Here is a 23,262-nt window from a genome sequence, read left to right as displayed (position 1 = left end):
CGCAATTTAGACGACGCTGAAAACTTTGCCATCTAATCGGCTCGTTCAAGACCTATACCGAGGAGTTCTCCGAGGCGGCGGCGCCGATTTATCGCACCCCACGACTTTTTTTAGCCACTGAAACAATTTAGACGGTTTTTCTCGTGTTTGAATTTATAATGGCCATTACAAAGTAGCTACCACTTAAAGTCCAACACTGGATTCTGTAACAGGTAAAAATGTACAAAGTTTCGGATTCTCTCCGAGAGAAAGGCGGATTTGTGACGTGATTTATGAGCTTACACTTTTATTTGACTTTCAAATTCATGCATAACTTTGATTTTTCTCACAGGGTGGCATATCTGCAATGAACTGCTGCTTCTTTCTATTAAAACCTATTAGTTTCAGAATGAAATGAAACACATACTATAACTGAAAGAGTACCAAGAGGAAATAGTCTATTTTTGAACAAAAAATTTGATATTTTGTCTATAACTCATATAGGTTAGCCGCTGCTACAGTCGGCGCTGCGACTCAGTGGAGTAATAAACTGGTTTCCTATTGGTTGGTTAAGTATGGTGCAGCTCAACCGAAATTTCCATCCAGTAAGATTTAAATTTCCCGCGCAAAACTCAAATTTGACTACCCAATGGCTCGCCGCGCCAACCATTGGGTATTTATATCCATAAATTAGTAAACCATCAATTTGCGAATGGATAAAGATCACCCTCGAGAAAAGTTGTTGAGGTTTTGGCCAATAGTGGAGACACGTTGTTGTTTGTTATGTAAAACGATCATTTAAATCAGTTTCATTTCTCATAAACCTTAATTGTTCGCGCCGTGATTCGATATTACCGATTGAACACGAACAACGCTCTGGGACCGAGTGAAATATTCCGACGCACATCGGGCCCACACCGCTAAATTCCCACAAGGTTTACTGTCACCCCACCGCCCCCATTTGTCGCGTATCTATTTCGGCAACGTTCCACTAAAGTGACAAATTTAAATTCCATCGCGTCGCACGGTCATATTTAAATGAACCGCCGCCATTCCGACGTACGAGCGTCCATTCAGGTCCTAAAAGTTAGATATCCGATAGTGAAAGTGCGTCGTCTATTCAAATATTCCGTTTCGCTTGTTTTAGAAGGCAATAAATAATTTTGTGAGTGATTCTTTTTATAATCGTGTAAAAATCGAAACGTTTCAATATTTGATGAGACGATTGGGAAAGCACACACACCGTTGTTGTGAGTTCCGAAATAGTTATTTATTATACGAGTCTTATAAGACACCATCTTGTCGCACGCGTTTTTTAGAGCACGAGGAGCGCAGCGACGAGTGCTATAAGCAAACAAGTGCGACAAAATGGCTTATAAAACGAGTATAATACAATATTTTTTCTATTTTGCCCCTTACGTATCGAAAAGAGCTCCTTTTTGAAACCCGTTTGAGTGTTATACTGACTGTGTTATAAATGCAAAATAGAAAAACGGAGATTTCGGTAGTTTTGCGTTGGTGTCGTAAGTAAAAAAAAAAGTATTGTCGTAATAAGCGGTTCTAGGTCGGATTGGAAGTGCTGCAGTCTCGTTCTTTCGGCAACTAACATTTAACCAGCGACATAGAATACAGAGGTAGAGCTTGAGGGATAAGGCGCAGGTCAGGGTACATGACAGTGCTCTGGTAGTTGCGTTGTAACATTACGCGGCGTACACTTACGAGATACTTACCGGCCACGTGCGCCTATCGCGCACAGGGCCGGTGCAGCCCCTTCTCGTCCGGTGTTGACAGGTCTGGAAGCGGCTGCACCTTGCAGTTGTTTTAAAGTATATACGGAAGACATGGAAGTTTGCACTATACATTCAGAGGTAATACACAACGTCTAGACATACATCGAACGAACGAGCTGACCATTGCTGCACAGGAACAACGCACTACAACAGTCTAATACGCACGACACTGTCACAACGCCACAACAAGGACAGGACGTGGTCTTACTTGACCGGGTCCGGGCGGGTCGGGAGCTAGCTATCTCCTCGTTACCTTGCCCCTACTTCCAGCAGACGCCGCCGCAGCTGATGCCGGCCGCCATCGCGAGCTCTGTAATCAGAACAGACCTAGCAGCGGCGTCCTGGTGCTCTATCGCCGATACCCTCCCGGACCGTCGGACGTTACCACAACACGTCGTCTTTCGGTCGGGAGAGACGGCCGCCCTAATCTGCAAGTCGTCGTAGATGACGGCCGTAGAACACAGAGTGCGATCCAAATTATTCTCTTATTTTATTACTGTTGGAAGTGGTGCACGAAAACCATTCTCGAATCACACAATCTTATTTTGTTTTATGACGTGGAGCCCAACATTCAAATTAAAACATCATTTGATTATGGTGGATGCGCCGGGATAATTATTATTTCCTGGTCTTATTATAAAAATATGTTTTTTTCCATGAAATAGTGAGCAAAGATGGCAATTGAATCACTAGTGAGGAAAAAATATTTTCTCACTAGTGAGCAAGATACAACACGCATAAGCAAACGTGCATTCAATCACTCGTACGGTTGGAGCCTCGCCTTCGGCTCAGACGCCCAACTTCCGTACTCGTGATTAAATGCACTACTTTGCTCACTTGTATAGAAAATACTTATTTTTTATGTTTTAAATAGTAAAAGGAAAATTCGAACGGTTGTTTTACCTAAACGTGAATTCTTTTATTCCAAATCTTTAACGTATCTCCCCAGTCATGATAGGGATGATAGATGTTAAATAAATATGACCTGTATATATCTACCCACACAATGTGTTTTTATCACTGTATTCTTCGAATCCGGTAAAGGTATTATTTATTGTCCATTAAACGCAACGACAATCAATATAATTTTTGTGTTAACAAGGTAAATTACGTTCGAAACAAAAAATCAACAAGTACTTAGAGGGAAACCGTGTGTGAGGAAGCTCCATGAAACACGCAAATTCCAACAGGTTGTCGATTTGAAAAATCTGAGTTTTAGGCGTTTCCTGGTCGAAAATTCGAAAACTGTAGAGCAAAAAAAAACAACAAGAGGGCAACGGTGATTCGCAAGCAAAAATAGCGTTGCCAGAAACTACCAGATTTTAAATGAAATTTATCGGCATCGGACGTAGACACAGTACGTATGCATTCTAATTTGCGGAGCATACCCCGGAAATTTATGCCTCTAACTAGAATCTAACGATACGGAAATTCCTCATGGCTTGTTGGATGGACTATTCAACGCAAATTTCAAGACTCGAGCGAAACGTTTGAGAAATTCTATGCCAATGTTTATACAATAAACATTTGTTTGTGTTCAGACTAGTGATGTTGCTGACAACGTTTAAAAGCCGGGTCGTAAAGTAACTACCGAAGATGCTTTAGTTCACCGAAGGATGAAAGCAAGATTTGGGAGCGAAGAATGTAAGGCTTTGTAAATTGATTGTTGTGTCTCATTTTTATTGTCGGGAATATTCGGAAGACGGTGGAGTTTTAAGGAAAAGCTAAGCTTGCCAGCCGACAATCCTGCGCTCGATGTTTTAGGGAGATACGAAATAGCAATTACTTAATTAAAAGCTTTGGAAACGAGAGAAAATTAAGTTAATGACAATCTTCAAAGCGTCACGTGGCCGTAACAAACGTCGATAATAAAATTGAACTGATGCGCTGCAACCAGACGTATAATTTTTGATAACATTTTAAATGAGGTTTAATTATCCCCTTTGATGTAAATTGCATCCACAGATGCGGCCCAAACTTACTCCCCCTTTCTGGGGAATACATTAAACATTTACAAGTCTGACTGTTCGGTGGGATGTTAGTGGCTCTGATGAAAAATGTATACGGTTAAAGTTGGCGGTCATCGCGACTACAATAAATATTTGGTAACTGGAGGACGCGCGGCCGGCTATTAGGACCGGATCGAAATGCCGACCCTAAAATTCGTCTGCTTAAGAGGAATTGAATATCTCGAATCGAGTTCATTTCTTACAGTGAATTGCCGCATTTACTTGAACTTTACGTTCTTGGGCGACTGTTGCTGACTGATGTTTCTCTTTGTCTTCAGCAGTTCTGGTTTATGAACTTTCTATGTCTTCCACTCCTTTAAATTGATAACCGATGTCTCCTGACTGGGCTATAAAAGTACTCTTTTCTTTTAACTTCGCATCCACCTTATCTGCTTTCCGCGCTGTGAGCTTTCTATTACGTCTTTCTTGAATGCTTAATTATGGGATCCCGAATTCGATTATCGTCAAACATTTAAGGGTTCTCTGCGACAAATCGATAGTCGGATGGAATTCATATTGCATGAGGTGCCGAGACGAGGGTCACAACGCAAAATCCAACGTCAAATTCCAAAATCCGCTTAATCACTAAATATAAATGGTTTTAGATCTTCCCGACCGACACACTTTTCTAGTATTTTTGTAGTGAAGAAGAAAAATCAGAAATTTTAAGATGCGAGGGATATTCTCGGCACCCCTTTTTCGCAAAATTAAGCAGCCGAGCAAATCAGAAGTCGAAAAGCAAATAAACCCTTGCAACCGGAGACGGTGTTATCTCGATGAAAAATGATGATTGTGATGCAAAGAAGTGTTTTGAGCGACACAATTCCGGTCTAAATAATGCCGTTCCTGAGATCGAAACAAATAATTAATCCTATCTCTTCGTAAAATCGGAGACAGCTATTTCCTCGCATAATTTAATTACATCTTTGAAAGGCTTGAGATAATCTCGTTTTACTGTTTTTGATGAGGGACTTTTATTTCGATAAAATTAGAGTGCGCCGAATGAAGAGGGACGTGGCGACGAGGGGATTGAACTGTGCGCAGAGTTTAATCAAAATCATTTACATTGTAACCAAAATTTATTGATTTACTCTTTACCTCCGGGCTCGGCTTACAATAACAAAAACTAATTGGTTATTCAATCCAGAATCTCGATGTTGATGCTTGATCGATCCTTGCTTTGATAATATTCTTTTTTTACGGGGCTCAACTCGGGAAGAAAAATATGCTCATAATTGATTCCACGAGTTTGTCGAGATGCTGGGGTTGTACGTTCAAAGTTGACCCAGAATATCGGTCGCTCGTTTAAATCGAATAAATGAAGAAGAAATATTGTTTACCGAGAACAAAGAGTAGCTAGTTGCGAATGGTTCGCTAAAGGAAAACAATTACCATAGGAAATCAAAGATACATACATACAGACACCCTATAAGGCACGCTCAATTAAGCTCTCTCGACGGAGGGAAATAATTGATGTAATGTGACAATCAAATCACTCGAAATGTCTCATAAAAAAGAAACTATTTCTCGATTAAAACTAATTATAGGTACCTATTGTTCAGGAAGCGTTTTCTAACCTTCCCGACGTCCAAATTTTAATCAAACCATCCATTTCGTCCAACTAAACTTCGTCAAATTCGACGTGTCGGCCGAGTTGGAAGTGATTAATTATGAACCGACACAAGGGTAGTGCACCCCCTTTGTTTCGATTAACACACACAATGCACTTTTCCCCACGGCGAAAATTTTACACTCACGTTTGAAGGGCTTTCCAGAATTTCATTGTGTTTTTTGAAATTCGGTTTACGAAAAGAACCGCGTGAATAAATTACATTAGAGACAAAAAACAGTGAATGAAAGAATTAAAATATATCATGGAAAATGCAACATCCAGAAATAGCATATTTTGATGAAACTTTGTACAATAATTGGGCCATAACTAAGATAAAACGGTGGAAGTTTCAGTAACATTGGTCTTCAAACCGGGCACGACAACACCGTAACACAGTGGCCACATTTTGTTCCACACGATGAGCGATGACCTGTTTCTCGCATTTCGATAATGCGGTCTCTAATACACTTTAAATGCTGCGATTTACTGAAGGAATTGATGATAATTGATCGTCAAGAATAAAAAGAAATGCATTTTCGGAAGAGAATAATCTAAAAGATACGGGTATTTTCTTCAGGTATTTCTTTCAAATTAACATCATTTTATCTTTAGTTAACACCTAATTAGTGTACCAAGTTTCATCAAAATACAGGTGTCCCAGAACTCGCGGATCAAACTTAGAGTGCGTTTTCCTTTGTGATAACTGAAAGCCATAGCGTTTAAAAAAAAGTACAGGGTATAATTGATCTTTTGTAAAGAATAATTAAAGTTGACCAATCAGAAGGACGCTGTTAATTTGAATTTCAGGTAAATTTAACCGACAGTTTGAATTCTAGTAAGAATGATATGGAATTTCAGTAAATGCTTGCGCAACTGTGAACAGCGAGAAGCTAGAACGCCAGATACCTACTGAAGATGCTCTTCTTCAGTCCTTTGATGACGACGGTAGAAGCATTTGAAGAACTATATTTACCGCGAACTTATCAATAGTATCAATACTTTAGAAGAACTGAATGACCGAATTCACGAAGCACTGGCTACTGTTATTCTTAATATGACTGGCAGGGGAAAATTTAATAAAACGAGCTCGCCTATTCCTTCAGATGAAAGGTGGTAATTTGGAACATTTGTTATAAATTATTCTTTTTATTTTGCATGTTTCTTAGTTCATTTGTTGCATTCTACATCGTTTAAGTTATAAAATTTGATCTTAAATTTTTACTAATAATGATGCTAAAATACATAGGTTAGTTCAATCCAGTTTTGTCTTCTGTCTTTCAGAACTGCCACTGTGCTTGATTTGTTGTTCAAAACCAACCTGTACTCCAGCTTTTTGCAATGTCAAGAATGTTCCTAAAAGTCTTTTCTTTCATTTCGACGATGACGCGTCCCGCTCGTGTAGCTGCGTTAATACGTTGCAGATGCACAGTGGATGCACAGGAGTCAGGACAAATTTCTTGTGATTCCGATTCACTTCACAGGCCCTGCATATTTCACTTTTTACTAAGATTTTTAAGGTAGTAATATTACTCAGTTGACGCTACGTCGCCATTTTACCTTGCATCAACAAAGATTCAATTAATCGTACCCCTCCCGTCAATTTCCCATACCCCTCTAGGTTACAATTGCTCTGGAAATTTTCAGTCATAACAAACCATATTTCATTAATTGCCGGAAGAAGAAACTTCTTGCATTCCCTGGTGAAGACTCGATACATTTTTTCGCCTGCCTTTGGCGAAATTATCCCAGTTTTGGTTACTTGAAAAATAGCTGTCACTTTTGACGTCTGTTCCGACAAGTCGACCAGATAAATATTGAAAATAATTGAATAGAATGCCGGTTTTTAAATTTCCTTAGATAACAAAATCCCCAAACCACAATATTAAAATATGAACAAAGTATCATAGATTCCAGATTGTGTTGGTAATATTTTGAAACATTCGCGCCACTGATTCTCATTGGTTGTTATGAAACCCACGTGAAAAATAAATTATATGACATTTCAAACTGGAAATTGTCAGTGCTGTCAACTGGTTTAAGCATTTAGATTTGCGATTTTTCATCTTTAGAGCTTTGTTTTGCGTTTCTCTGGTTTTAAAAGTTATTAGTTTTGATCGTGTTGGTGTTTTGACCTGTTCCGTTGCGATTTTTTCTTGATGTGAAGTGAGTGCGTACCTCAAGAATTTAGCATAATGAACGCGTTAAAAGTGACATTACAAACATCGAAAATGATACAGAGGTAATTTTTTATGCATTAAATATTAAATAATTTCTTGTTTGTGTTTAGCTATTTCCGAAAAAAACTGGATATTTTAATTTCAGTAGCCAGCTTTTTTCGGAAATTCGAAAGTGTATTGTGGGTTGCATTTTTAATTCCGTCCGGCACATTATCACTCATGAAATACTCTGTATTAATAAAATCTAATACCGTGAGCTTTTTATTTTACTGAACATAGGATTCATGGATCTGTAAGTTTGGTTGCCTATTTCAAATGAATTGACTTGTCCATTTTAGACCTGAACACAGCCATTTTACATTGTATGTTCAGCGAAATAAAAAACGCAGTGTATATTACTCCCACTATACTGAAGTTTTCTTTCGTCTTTCCTAAGTGCAAACATGCAGAATAATAATAAAACATCACGTGTAAACTTGCTCTTTCCATTTTTTAAATTTCGCGCCGGATCTATTTGTTGTAGCGTAGAGTGAAAATTTTTAGTAATACCTGTTCAGGTTGGATTGAACATTAGTAGTGCAAATCGCACACATTTGGCATTAACTTTCATATGAGTTGTCATAGTAACAGGTCAGTCATTTGCACCACAGCTGTTCTTCCCAACGTGAACAGGTATTACCGTTTATGTCAAGCAATCTATGAGTGGACAAAGTATACTCAATTTTCTAATAAAAGGGAAAATTAGATCGAGCTCTATTGGTCAATTTGATTAAATCATAACTAAAAAGCTGTTGCATCCTGAATATTTTTGTAAACGTTTTTTACCATCACGGAAAACGCACTCTAATGTTTGATCCGCGAGTTCTGGTATATTCACTATTTCCATGATAACTAGTATATTTGCGAAGCAAAATTATTTTAAATCGTGATCAATGAAAAAATTACGGAAATAGTCGTTTTATTGTCGACATGTTTCCCAAATTAGATGTGTGTGGTGTCGAGAAACAAGACAAAGTTTATTTTAGCTTTTTATTCGGATACACACGCTAGAACCTGTTGATTTTTCCTCAGCACGAACGTTATCGAGCTTTTCAACTTTAATGATTGTCTCTGAAATATGCGTTATTTTAAGCGACGGCTACGTCATCCTCGACGATCTATAATTAAAATGTATTTTCTATGATCCTTGTCTAAATTATCGAGCATCATTTGTGAAGAAGCTCGACGAAGCTCCATCATTAAAGAAAGCGTCACCCCTTTTCTCTGTCAAATAGTAATGTGGAAATGACGTTTCGTAGTGAATGTCACAAGCAATGCCACGCGAAGCGTGTGCACATACACACTTAACACAAGAGCTTCACTGATTTATGTAAATACCTGCATTCAGCGATTGTCGTTTGCATCCCTTTCATCTTAAATTGTACGCTTAACGCTTGCTCATCTCTCATAACTCCAACGTTAATTCCTCGAGTGTGTACGCCACTAACTTCCGACGTGCCGGCAGCATCCGATAAAGCCGGAGAAAAATAGAGTAAAAAGGAAAAAACGTGCGGAAAACGAAAAACAAATCTTGTTCGCGCACTCATTCGAGCCAATCCGTTTACATTAGTGCTTAAACAAATATTTTAAAATTTAGCTGAACACCATCCGGATTTCCAAAGCGAATACCAAAATTTAGTCGGGAATTAATTTCGGCTTTTTCGAGCCAGACGACCAGATTAAAACGAAACGGATGTGCACGTACCGAGTGCTTCATCGAAGCATCCAGAAAGATACAATAGATGCGATTAATTTGTCTTTATCGAACGCGACGATAAAAATTTGAGCTCCACAACGTGAATGAATGATTCTGATAAAGCGTCAGCGAGTGTTAGACAAGTGATAAGTTGATATGACTAATTTGTCGTCCATTATGGATTGTTGCAACAGCAGTAACAGTTGTGTAATTAAGGTAATCGTAAAGTTTAGGACACGAAAACACCAACTTCCAACTTAACATTGATTGATTGAGGTTTGTTTCAAAGTTGGGGAGGAATTCTTAAACGTCGTTGGGTTATTATAACGCAGGTACTAAATTTAATTATCGAAAAGCACAAATGTGTTCTAGGCCCAAAAAGGTCGTCCAGGAAGACAGAAACCTTACTGTAGCATATTGTTTGTTTGATCGTTCAAAACGATCCACTAGTCTTGAGAATAAATAATGTAATTCAGCTGCAATACCTATACAGTGTATTACGTATATAGTCCGTCGTGTAAAATGAACGTTGAGAAGAAAAATGTCTTGAGAATCCATTTAAGTTAATTAATGCTGCGCAGTGGTAGCATTAAACTGGTAGGTTCTAATTGAATAATGAATAATGCATATCATGAAAGGAAAACAAGAACTTACCTCCGCGGTTTTCACTGTCCGCTGGTTTCACTTGGATGGGGCGGTTCATCTGGAAAAATTCTTTATGTTAGTTTTCTTAGAAAAAAACATTTTCATAAGAACTTATCAATCCTTTTCCATGAATGAAAGTGTATATTTAATGTAGCATTTGCATAACAAATTAACTCTATTTTAAAACCAACCCAGATTAGTTTTCTGCTAATATTTGTTCATTAATGAATTTTTTTGTGTAAAGTTTAAGATCTGAGTTTTGTTTTCGCCTGATGCATCACGTAATGAATATTTCATAAACATTAGTCTACTGTCGTGAACTAATGGAAAAATCATTACATAGACCTTGCGTAAGTGAATTTTTAACGAGGAACAAGCCAACCGACATTTCCTGTCTTCCAGAGCACTGGCGTACACAAATCAAACACACGTGAAATACATTTTTAGGCACCCTTAATGAGAAAGGGTGAAAAAGGGTTACATACTCCCAGGCGGACGAAAAGCAACTCTTTTTCGGACGCACTTTTTCGGATGCTGATCGTGGCGGTATCTGTTGGCCTGTTTAGTACCTAAGTTAACAACGAAACCGACAAAACCTAGTAAACTGACCGAAAAGAAATGAATATTTGACAGTTAAATTTAAGCAAAGTATGTATTTGATTTGTCCGAGAAAGTGTTGTATCGTTTATTTCTGGTGCTTATTTGGTGCATAATAAGAAAATAAACGTTCGTACGAGTATACGAGTATAATCGATAGCAACAGCGAAAGTGATGAATAAATGTCTAATAATAAGTACATAATTGTATTGCAAAAAGAGCCTTTTGTCCTCGCCTTTTTTCGATCCTCGGACATGTAATTTGTAACGAATTGAAAAACAAATAATTTTTCGTTGTGTGAAAATGTAGCCTTAGAAAATGAATGCACTCCCCGAGGGTTGGGTTTATTGTTTAGAAAGTGATTGTCCACCCCTGCCGCTGAAACTAACTATTGATCGTCCTGTTTCAATTGGTAGGGTTAATACCACAATAAATTACGAAATGACAAAAGCTCTTTAAATAAGAGAAAACCGCTTCTTCGGTCAATCTCTCGAACCCAGGAGAATTGTCGATGGATATTTATTGCTCGAACCGCGATTGAGCTCGTAAGTGATCATATCAGTTAAGCGCCCATCAAAAACACCATTAAAATAACCGACAGGTACTGACACATTATCAATATCCGCATGTTTCCGAAAACAACTCAATAACCCCGAAAATAATAATTTATTACCGCTGTTGTCGATTTTCTTGTGAGCTTTTGGCATTTATGACGCGATAAGCATCGTCGGGTCATTTTGCATATCCGTGGCGGATCTCCGGACATTCAGCGCGTTTGACAGTGTGTCACGATAATGGCTTTTGAAATCTCCACCGTTGCAATGATGGTACATTGGAATGTGTTGTGTCAAAGCTTGGGCCAGCTGTAACTATGGAGATAGGCGATAACAACATTCCTCCCATAATGGACAGAAGCTCGACTTTAATTTCCTGTCATCAGACTAAATTAGAGCAGGATTCTCTCTCTGCAACTGGCACATGTGAGATATGAATTATATTCGCATGTCGCGAATCGACGCCACTCTAATTAAGCCGCCATTGAAATAAAATGCCCAATGTCAATAGGTGGCCAGTCATAGTGTGGAAATTCGAGCAAGTACAAACCCGTGATACCGCACGTGTGCACTGCTTTAAACCTTTTGTTATGCAAATGCATGTTTCGAACGATTTATTTAACGAATCAGATTTTCCTATTATTTTTTTCCCTTATCACTTAATTCAGTCATAAAATTAAAAAAATCGATTTTGAGTAAAAAAAAAAAATGTTTTTTCGTACACGCTCATTTATGAAATTCGCATCAAAAGATAATTATTCGTTTTTGAATTATTCCAATTTTAACATTAAGAGCGAAAAATGACCAAGATTTACAACTGCAGTGTAAAATAAATAAATATCTCATTGTTGGGAAACATCTGTCGATCACTTTTCTAGTTATTCTTAAGTCCCTAAAGGGTACTATAACGTATTAAAAAAAAGCAAGACAAAAGTTCTAATTGGAAACTAATACATTTTCAAAATTGTACGTAAAACGTTCACAAAGCAAGTTCATTAATATATGTATTAGATAATTGCACTTGCTACAACAATACATTTATGCTTGTTGGTTTCTCTATTGTTCTGTTTCTGAAATAACAAAGTCAACAGAATCACACAAAGTTCTTGTTTTTGTAGTGCTACGGTGAAAATTTTCCAGAATGTCGCTGCATCATTTTCCAAAATCATTGATGAAAACAAATAACTGAAAAATTAACAACCATGGTTCGATTAATTTTGCAATTAAACGAACTTGGGTAGACCGCGGTCTGGATCAAAGTGCGTTCACCAATGACAATAATAATATTTGAAATAATTCAAATATCGGTCCATTGTAGTTTCAACCACATGATAAAATAGAGCGCAGAACCAAAACCAGGAATCCATAAATTGCCATTATTTCAGCTGGATCAGCTACTCATCTTGACAAATAAATAACAATAACTTATGGACGGAGACAGTTAAAATTGATAAACGATCAATAAAACGCCTTTTGGAGAGAAAACAAAGCGATGACAAATAAAGTGTCAAAAAGAGATTACGGGGTTTCCATATTCACCATTATATTTTTCGACTTATGTCGTAATATTTTCTATTGATCGTTTCGTATCCGTCGAGGAAATTTAGGAAAGAGGTCTTCAAATGGAACGGCTGACCCACTGCTTGAGATATTATTGAAAGGGTAGGAAATGTATAGAGCAGTTTTGGAGATGAAAACGATTTCTTCTAAAAGGATAGGGCCGAAGCAATTACATCGAAATCTACTGAAAGTGACATCGGACATTGCAATGTAAAACGTGATTTCTGACGAAAAGTGTTTATTTTGGTATTTCACATCAAAATGTTGACATATTTACTTTGACCCGGGGCGCAAAATGTTGTCCTTGTTGATGGGATTGCAAGAGGAAAAAAGCAAAAAGTCGAATGTGGCCATAACAGTTCCGAAACCCTACGAAATGTCATGGTAAATCCAGGTTATCTGAGTCTAAGTAAAATTTAAGAGTGGTTCCCAGCCGTCTGGATGGAGTCTCCACATTTATCATTTCTCCCTTACACGGAACGGAAAATATGGAAAATTTCGGCGGTTGTTATTGAATGAGGCTTGATATGTGGGACGTAATAATGGCACTTATCTGCATAATTTTTATTGATGCGATGTGGACGCATAATTTCGGATGCAACAAATGTTTTCTTCTCATCTGCGTGGCCCGGTTATTTATTGAGAACAAGAAAAATTGTTTCCGTAAATAATGTACGAGGCTCGCTGGAAAAGTTCACGACCAGACAGAGATTTTACAGGTTTTTTTTGACAGCGTTGTAACCTCACTTGTAATGAATGAACAGCTGCAAAATATTAGGTAGTTTGCTGTGGACAACTTTTTAAATAAAATAATCTCAATACATATTACGGACTGCTACGACACCAGAAATCTGTCTGGAAAAATAAAAATGAAATCACAAAAAAAAGCACAACTTTTTATTATCAGGTCGTAAATTTGTCAAGCGTCTCTCGTCATAATAAAATATAATTAACAAAAAAAATGATATGAGGTGGCTATGGATAACAACACTTTTGAAAACGTAGGGCGTAGTTTCAATCATACATATTAAATCCACGTTTTACCAAATTTCAACGAAGTTGTGGATGGTAAACTCAATCACCACTTTTTTCCTTTCTATTTCAAAAATAGGATTCTGTCATGAATAATTTCTGTTCTCGAGTGAGCATCATTTTTGTACAAAATGCCACAATTGACACATTATTAAGTTACGGCATAGGTTTTCAGAAATATGATTTTCCATAGCCGTCCGTTATTTTTTTTTTTTTGTTGGTCATACTGTAGTATTTAGTACAAAAACAGAAGCAAATTTTGGTGTCATTTACTTTAATTGAGGTAAACTGTTATCGTTAAAAAACTGTTGACTGTTATTAATATAAGAGGCTTCTCCTAAAAATTGAATAATAATGTTAATAGATAATTTGAAACTGTAAGAATATTTTTTTACCACCATCTTTTATTGTTACGAGCTAAAGCTGTCAACACGAGTAAAAAATAATCTATCATCTGGCTAAATAATCACCGTAATTATCAGCTATAATAAGTAAATTATTCTTGTTGACTGACTGAAATTAGTCAAGTTTGACGTCAATATAGGTAAACATTCTAATCAATAATCAATGATTGTACACTGTAGACCGAGGAATATAAAAATCTATAAAGTAAAAAAAGTCCAAAACGTATAAGTATAATGTTTTTTGAAATGAAATAGTTATCTACGAAATGAGTGCGAGAAGACATTTTTCGCGCATGAGCGCATGATTTGAGGCACGAGCGACGAAGGAGCGAGTGCTTCGTTTGCGCGAATGTGCCGAATACGAGTACGTCTTCTCGCATCGAAGTTTGAAACGAACATTATGTCTGATCTGTCGTATACCCTTTGTGAATAGGATGGCGCTTGTCAATGCGCTTGCCAAAGTGTCAATAGCGATTTATTTTCACTCTTTAGAAATTTTCATCATGCAAATTGGAGAAATAGCGTTTTGTAAACCAGAGTTTATTATTATTATTTTCAGAATGCTCAAAATCAACCAAAACGCATTCGCACTAGTGCGCGAACGTCGATTTCGCGCCCTAGTGCTCCAAAATGGCCTCCGACCGCATAGTAGTGCGCGAACATCGATTTCGCACACTACTATGCGCCATTTTGAAGGTAATATCTTACACTTTATTTACTTCTTGTTTCATTATTAATTTTTATCATTTAAAAAATATGAATCATGTATTTGTTTTCTGAAATGGTTGGTTGGTATAATTTACCATCAAACTTAATGGGTAATGTTTCTATATTAAAACAAACGCATTTACAGTCCTTCACTCCTTCTAGAAAGGGCCGTAAAAATGTTTCATTGTTTTTGCACCACAGGCCCCTAGACCTCCGGCAAATAGGGGAGAGTCACCCTCTGATCAACGATCACGTAGTGACGTGCACGTTTTCATTAGGATTTCTTGGATTTGTCCTGAAACAACGCGTGTCTCGCTATCGCCTCGTGTTATTTTGTGTTTATTTATTTAGTTGTGTTACGAAATTTCGTGAATTAATAGTGATTATTCTCACATAAGGGTGGAATTCCTGTATCTCATTCATTTCGGACCGGCGCTCTTTCTCTCACTCGTAAAAAATTGAAATCTAGAATTAATTATACAAATGAACTTGTGTTGTAATTGACTGGCTATTAATAATGTACGCCTGAAGTAAGACAATAATTATTATCGGGAAAATGATAACTGCGAAGTCGATGGTACAGAACGAAATTTAAAAATAAATCAATGTAACGTTCGGGAATAATAATTAATAACATGACAGAGAGCACCTCGATTCAATAAACAACAAAATTACGCCTGTTTTATGACAAAGCATATATTGATAATGTACGCAGAGAAGGGTAGTGAACGAATTGAAATTAATTAATTAATTTTCGGCCAATCCCTCGCACAAACCCTCCTCCGTAAATAGTCGAAATGAAAGGCATAAATGGAATTTACACAGGAAAGTAAATATAGTTTCATTTATATTGGTTAAGTGTGCACCTTTTTCCAACGCCTGGGGAGAATGAAATTTCCCCTAAATAATCAGTGCGCCGTTGACTTTTTTCCTACGCCAGGTAGTACCAACGGACAGATACAAGGCCAAACATGAACTAATCAAGAACTGTTCAAACAAGAGATGCGATAAGAGAGATAAAAAAGATTAGGTCGTGTAAAGTTCGATCGTTAAACACTATTAACACATTAAATTTACTAGATCATGAAATCGATTATGTTACCAAGATGCATTTTGCTAGTTCAAGGTTACGTTTCAAATTTATATGTAAATTCACACTTCAACACTCGACAAAAGCAATGACGGTAAGACGTGTCACAAACGGGCTATGATATATGAACCACACAAGGAATAGGTCTTGGAGCAATATATGAGATGCGTTGGAGATTTTCTGGCGGTGTACAAAATGCATCCAGGTACAAGAAATTTGTTCGAATTTCCTGAAAAAAGTGGGTTGAGAATTCTTTACATAAAAGTAACACCTGGAAAAGTTCCCAGAACAAAGTAACCCCTTTTTATTGTTTTAATAAAATGTTGTAGTTTTTATTGAACAAAGCCAGAGAGACTTGGGATGGATGAAAATCCAAGTTAAACTGCTGAAAAATAAGTACTCAACGAGAGATTAATTATATCTTTTGCAAGAAATAGTTGTCAACACTTTTTGCAGTACTTATTCTTCAAAAGTAAAAATCACTTGTGTCATATTTCTAGGAATTTTTAATTCAGGAGGGAACAGCATCCTGGCCCTCCATCTTGTTGATATCCTTCACATTTAGTTAAAACAATAATTCTAGTTTCAACAGGACACAATTATTACTCTCTCAACTCTAACTATTGTTGATTTTGATTGAATCGTACTCGAGAGACCGCGTACAAATAAATCAAATAAAATGACAGTGACGTGAAAACCGCAAGAGAAAAAATGTCTATCTGGGCCAGCTGCATGTTCAATGACACATCAATGGGCGATAAGAGGAAATTAGAACGCGTCGGACCCCGCCGTGTGCAAAATGATTGTGGTTCGCGAAAGCGAAAGTGAGGAGCAGGTGTGCGCGAACAATATGGTACTTACAGAATTGGACAAGTCGAAGGGGTTCGACCTGACCACCTCGAGTACTTGCACCATATGGATACGTTGGGGGCGCACGTTCGACTCGTAGTATCGTAGGCGCGACCAGCGATTCAGTAAGGGATGAATGGAACCAACGGCACAGACAAGTCGCGCGTCGAGGGTTGGCAGCAAGGGTAGTCTAGAGACGTACGCACCCCTCGAGGTTCGGCCGCGTTCTGTGCCCAGAGGAGCGGCGTGTGCGAGGTGTATCGACGGAACGCAGCCAATCGCACGCGGTTCTCGCACGCACTCCTTATGGCCATTACGCTTCCACATCGATCGCGTTGTCGTGCAATGAGATGTGCAGTTAGATGGAGTGTTTAGCGACCTGGAGGATTCCGTCATCCGACCAAGCGAATTCGATACGGTGGGGTTCGGTTACATCGCCCGAACGTAAACACACAGATACCTAGAGCACAAAGGACGGCCGACTGCTACACCTCGAGATAATGATGTTGTTGAAACATATACGGGGGTATCTGGCTGAGCCTTCGAATAACTACGATCCAACACTTGGGAATCGCTAAAGACCTGGATTTGCACGACGTATCTTAGACCGAACAGGTTTGCGCATGAGATTACAAAGATCTAAACTCTTAAAGGGATAAAACCTCGACACGTACCTGCACGTTTATCATGGTCGAATGCGTTGTGACATTAGGGAAAATCGATCAGCCTACGCACCGCGACTAATCATGTGTGTTATCCTTAAATAAACATCGACAAATGAAGGCCAAACAAAATTTATGCGCTAAATTATGATGAGCAAGGGAATAAAAATATAAAATGCTATTTTATGTCTGCATTTATAATAATTTACTGCATCATTGATGAACTTTTTTTACACTATATTGGATCCAGCATTTTTTAACCTGTATTTCTGCAGATCAGAATAAATGAATTTGATGAAGAAAATTGTTTAATTTTTATTGATCTTGCATAATCAGACCTGCACCTCCTTCATTCATATAATAAATATCGGGTGTTCATTTAAGTTTATCCTCAAAGTAGGTGTTGAAGAGTCGGTTGTGAACGGACCACAGATTACAGATCACGGAACAGTTGTTTAAATCTAACCTCACTTTTTGCGTTGTTTGTGTTTTTGCTCTGTAGACTGACGAGTGGTGCGTTCACAATCGACTCTTCAAGGCCAACTTTGAGGATACATGAACATCCGATACTTTCAAATATGGGCATGTAGGTACCGAATAAAATTTAAAATGCAATAAATGTGATAATGAAAATTTTATTTGAAAACTACATAATTTATCAGATTTCAAATGTATCTATGCAACCATTATTCCATGACAAAAATAAATGTAGTGCAGCTGGTAATGTTTTTATGAATCATAACAAAGCGCATACTTATCTTTCGACAAATCATATCAACATTATTTACTTTTAAAATGGTTTTTAGGAATTGTATTTTATTTTTTTTAGATAAAGCTGTTTGCAGGAATCTGAAAGCGCGGGTAAATAAAGCATTACTACTACTTTTAAAATGTGTTATACAGGGTGCTGGATGCCCCAAAATTCGTGGAACAGCTTAGCAGTACGTTGTTAAGTAGTCATTAAAATATCAGGTAAAAATATTTAAAAAAATCAATCTTCTTTTTTGTAGAAGATATATTTTTTTGTTACAGTAAATGTGGCAACATTTAAAAATATATATCGGGTGAGTGAAGTTTTACGATTAACCCTATTAAAAAATTAGTAAAAAATACGAAACTTTAGGGTCACATTCCCTTGATATAAGACTTCAAATGTGTGTAATCAATTTTCCCTTATCACTTAATTCAGACTCATAAAATTAAAAAAATCGATTTTGAGTAAAAAAAAATTTTTTTTCGGACACGCTCATAATTCACAATATGTATTCAAAGAACACATTTATGAAATTCGCATCAAAAGATAATTATTCGTTTTTGAATTATTCCAATTTTAACATTAAGAGCGAAAAATGACCAAGATTTACAACTGCAGTGTCATAAATAAATATGTATCTCATTGTTGGGAAACATCTGTTGACCACTTTTCTAGTAATTTTTAAGTCCCTGAAAGGTACCATAAACAACCTACGTCAACTTCTTTTGTGGAACTGACTCTCATTGAAAAATTATGCAAATTAATGTAGCGGTTATTGAATTAAAACAAAATCTTTACCTGTTTCATTAAAAATTTTGAAATTTTTACAGACTGTTCTACAGTGTTACACAATCATTTCTGAATTTTTTGAGAATTTTACATTAATTAGAAGTGGGTGTTTTCGCTCGGGCGGTAAAACTTCACTCACCCGGTACATATTCGATTTATCCCAATAATCGTTTTATTTATTTATTTTTTTTTATCCATAGAACTAAGAAAGAATAATCAAGGCCATGTTGCCATATTAATTATTAGGTATACGACTGGCTAGTAAAAAACAAATAGTCAAATTCTTTTTTAATATTTAAAATAAATGAGATCAAAGCTGCACTTTTTGAGCCCCCATTTCTTCAAATCTAAAACATGTAGAATTTATTTATTATTTTTCTCAGAATTTTCTAACATGAGTTGACATTGCCACATCCAATTTCATGGTTTACGAATCGCATGATTTTGTTTAAAAGATTATGTAATACGAAAAAAGCAGTCCAGGAAAATTATTGTTTATTAAAAATAAATATTTATTGAAGCACAAGAAAGTTTGCTAAAGTCTACAACACAAGATTACGATTTTCAATCATAACTTACTTTACGAGGACTCCCGTGATGTTAATGATTATTTATTTAAATTCCCCCGTCCAGAAAGTGGAAATAATTAATCCAAATAGAATTATCGCCGGAGAAAGCTCGATCAAAAGCTTCTCCGGTTGAATCGAAAAAAAACCTAGATATTTATATTCAATATAAGTTTGTTGTGTTTATATTTTCTCAGCGAGTACAGAAGCTGAAACTCTAAATTAAAATTTTGTTTACGTTCTTGAAATCCGTAAAATTCAAAGGATTAAAACTTATCTGGCGGCAACATTGGCAAGTATGTACGCCTCCGTAGATATCTACATAAAAGCAAAGTGAAGTGGTAGCTGCTTCAGGGAAAATGTATTTACCAGTTTCGTGAACTTTCCTCTTGCTCTACTCAACATTCGTCAATAGATTTTAACTTTAAAAGTGTTACTGCCGAGAAATGCGATTTATGGAACTGTTTGAATTAATAAGTAGTTCAACTTAACTCGTTATTTACGGTTTCAAATACGTTCACCGATTTCATGAATGAAACTGCTACGCTACAACTGTACCAGAAGGTAATGGAAATTTTGTTTTTCGACGAGGGTCGACGGCCAGGACCACGACAACGTGTTGATTTTTTTTTTCTTCGGTGACCGGACGAGATTTTTATGAGGGATTATCGGTGATATGAATGGTACGTGAGCACACTAGCGTCCTCTAGTTCCTAACGAAATAATACCTTAACAGATCATCTGAATAAAAAAACATGTTATGCTCATATAAAAAAAGTTATATTGTAAAAGACAATTAATCTTCACATATTCTGTCGTCTTACATAAAAATTGTAAATTCAGATTTGGCAACCTTGTAAAACGACGTGAAAAACAATTTCAAATTTATGTCAGAACGGTGATCAAAAATATTCAGATTAGTCAATACCATAAAAGTGGCTAGTGTGATAACGCAAAGAAATTCGTTGGCAAGGTTTCAAAATCGATGTTACAGGAGATTGTGTAACATCATTGCCGAATGGAAACACCACTCTGGTTATTTCAATTGTTTTTCAAATTATTATTTCACTTCCATCTCAAAAACTTTTTCCGTAATCGTATTTTTTATTTGACATACAACGTATTTCGGTTGACAAAAATGAAACAAGTTGTTGCTTTGACGTATAAGAATCATGTTCCGTTTTGTATCGCCAATTTCAAGAAATCGTTATTTACAATTTATTATAATTGTGCATTTTATTATTATCTGGAGAGAATTTATAAAATAAACAAGAGCAACATTTTACATTCATAAGAATGAGTAATTTACCAGCTTTATTGTCAAACGCAACGCCACTGGTAAGCAGATTTTTGGCGGAAATTTCAAAGAAACGTCAACGATGTACTGTGTTAACCTAGAACACAACTTTTCCATTTCGACAGACGTTTACTGTACCTAATTGTAAGCAATAATTATCCCAGAATAAGTGGTAAAATGGATTTTACCATTGAATATAAAGCATTAATTATTAATAATTAATTACTTAATTAATAATAAGATTTTTTGAGAAGTAGGCAACCAATAAAACGACTGCGTGTAGCAATATGCGTACGATCAAGCTAAGACAAACGTTTCGATAAAACAAAAGATGAAGTAGCTCTCTTGATTTCTTTTCTTTTTCTTTTTGATCACTCGGTACTTGTCACCTTATTTAGTATGACATTTCGAAAAGTGATTCGAAATAACGGGCCTTCAAATAAATTTATATTTAGGACAACCTATGGAAATTCAATTGTTTGCAACATTTTTCCAGCATAGAAAATGACACAAGAAACGTCTGACATTTTAACGTTAGAAAATATTTTCAATTTTTGTAGTGCATTTTCCCTATTCCCCCTCCACGGAATATGACAATATGAAATTGGGAAAAAGCTTACTATGTAACCTGTGTAACTCCGGATAATAATTGGTCACCTACAAAAATTACTTTACACTGTTAACAGAATTAGAATGTCGCCTATACCTACTCTAAATATATATTTATTTTAGGCCCGATAGATCTTATAATAAAAATGATTACGACATTAGAATGTTTCGAGTTCAGATTTGCTCCAACATACATTTTCTGCTCAGTCGAGTTGAAATTTAATTTATGATTTTGATTTATTTTTTGTCAAGTAGTTTTTTTTTCGAATTTCGTTCAAAATAAAAATATGTAAGTATAAAATTCCATTAGAACCAACTTCTTCCTATTTTGTATTAGAACATTGTACTTGGTTCACAATTACCTGTTGAAAATGTAGTCTTTTCGGGAAGGTAGAGAGGGTTTGTAGGATTTTTTACGTTATTTGAATCGGATTTAATCAAGGCGTCGGACGAGTCGCGCACCGTCAATCAGTCTCCTTTCGCGCGTCCTTCGCGCTTCGCAGACCTGCTGAACGCAAAATGAAACCAATTAAGCTCTGAGGGCCTCCGGGCGGGCAGGATGGCGCTTCGGCAAACTTGCAGATATTGCCGGTCTTAACGAATGTTGTTCCAAACGCGGTCCGTACACAAATATCCGTGCCTCGGAGTCGATTCGGCCGCTGCTAATCCGGCCCATATTTCACACTTACTGTATATTTTTGCGTTAAGTCGACAATTTCTTACGTTTTCGTAATGTGGAGCGAGTAACGTTGATAGCATTATTAGGGTCGTTATTTTTCAGGAGGTGGTCCGTGATCCGCCGACGAAGCTGGGCGTCCGAGATAAGCCAATCCCCGGCCGGGAGTTCCCTCGGAACTCCCGAAAATATGAATTACGCACTTAGACCTGGGCACGTACATATTTCACCATCGGCTTCGCCCTGCATTCGTGCTTTCTTTTATTGAGAAACTGTCGATCTATACGTGGGCCATGGGGGTTCCATTAACCGAACGTATTTCACGGGAATTTTTACTCATGCATTATGAAATAGATGGTGTACGGTGCGTGCTTCTGTTTGTTCGTTTCTTTTGTGTGACGCTCGTGGAAAGTTCGAACTTGGCGAACAACACAAATAATTCGACAAAATAGAACGAGGAGCGAGTTGTAATTCCGACATTGTTTTCTTTCGTTGTTAGAAGTTCTCTGTTTGTCGTGAAATTAAACGGCTGCTTTTTCACATGCATCAAAATACGAAGCACAAAAAATCGATGTTTGCGTGCGGTAGGTGTATTTTACAGCGCGACAACTAGCTTGGTTAAAGTAACTGTAAAAAGAGAAAATTAACCGTGCGTGTTACCGCACTCGCCCAGATATTTACAGCACCCGTCAGTAAATCGCAGTTACCTTAACGTACATTGATAGGTAATGGTGTGTTTTACAGTTGGGGGGGTCGAAAATGGGTAGGTAGTCGCTTTTTTAGAAAAACTGCAATCACGTGCCGTTGCGAAACGAAAGAATTTTTGCGTGTTGGGTGAAGGGCACGTGCCGTTGGAGCGTACACTCCTTTCGATCTCGTATAAAGGAGGATCATCGATATCCTAAATGTCTGAAGAGCTCGTAGGAACGTTGATCCCGAAGAGGAAAACACCTCGATCGGACGCATCCCACATACGAAATGCAACAGTAAAAGAAAAAGGTCACACATACGAGCAGATGAAAACTACCGGGATATAAACGTGATATATAAAATATCTTTTTATATAACATTATACGGTTATTCCCGTGCGGCACCTTTATTTTTAATGCAGTGGCGCGTACCTGGGGGCGCATATAAGTGAGATAAATAGATGGCCTAGCCGGGTGGC

At 37.1% G+C, this 23,262-nt stretch overlaps 1 protein-coding gene across 32 annotated transcripts in view; it reads right to left on the bottom strand.

Moving 5' to 3' along the window:
• bru3 (bruno 3) overlaps positions 1 to 23,262 on the bottom strand; it is a 379,483-nt gene that overhangs the window by 34,693 nt on the left and 321,528 nt on the right. For 10 of the 32 annotated variants that reach the window (XM_069055409.1, XM_069055411.1, XM_069055426.1 and 7 more), the window contains one exon: positions 9,957 to 10,005. In XM_069055409.1, coding sequence (XP_068911510.1) covers positions 9,957 to 10,005 — 49 coding nt within the window. Of the gene's footprint in view, positions 1 to 1,698; positions 1,920 to 1,977; positions 2,080 to 8,944; positions 9,327 to 9,956; positions 10,006 to 16,753; positions 17,290 to 23,262 lie in introns of those variants that run through there. The other 22 variants (XM_069055413.1, XM_069055414.1, XM_069055416.1 and 19 more) reach the window with 15 other exon arrangements.

This window comes from Tenebrio molitor, chromosome 8, assembly GCF_963966145.1.
Source record: "Tenebrio molitor chromosome 8, icTenMoli1.1, whole genome shotgun sequence".
In the NCBI taxonomy this organism is placed as follows: Eukaryota; Metazoa; Arthropoda; class Insecta; order Coleoptera; family Tenebrionidae; genus Tenebrio; species Tenebrio molitor.
Note: the sequence above shows the minus strand (reverse complement) of the source record. Positions and strands in the feature narration are given on the sequence as shown.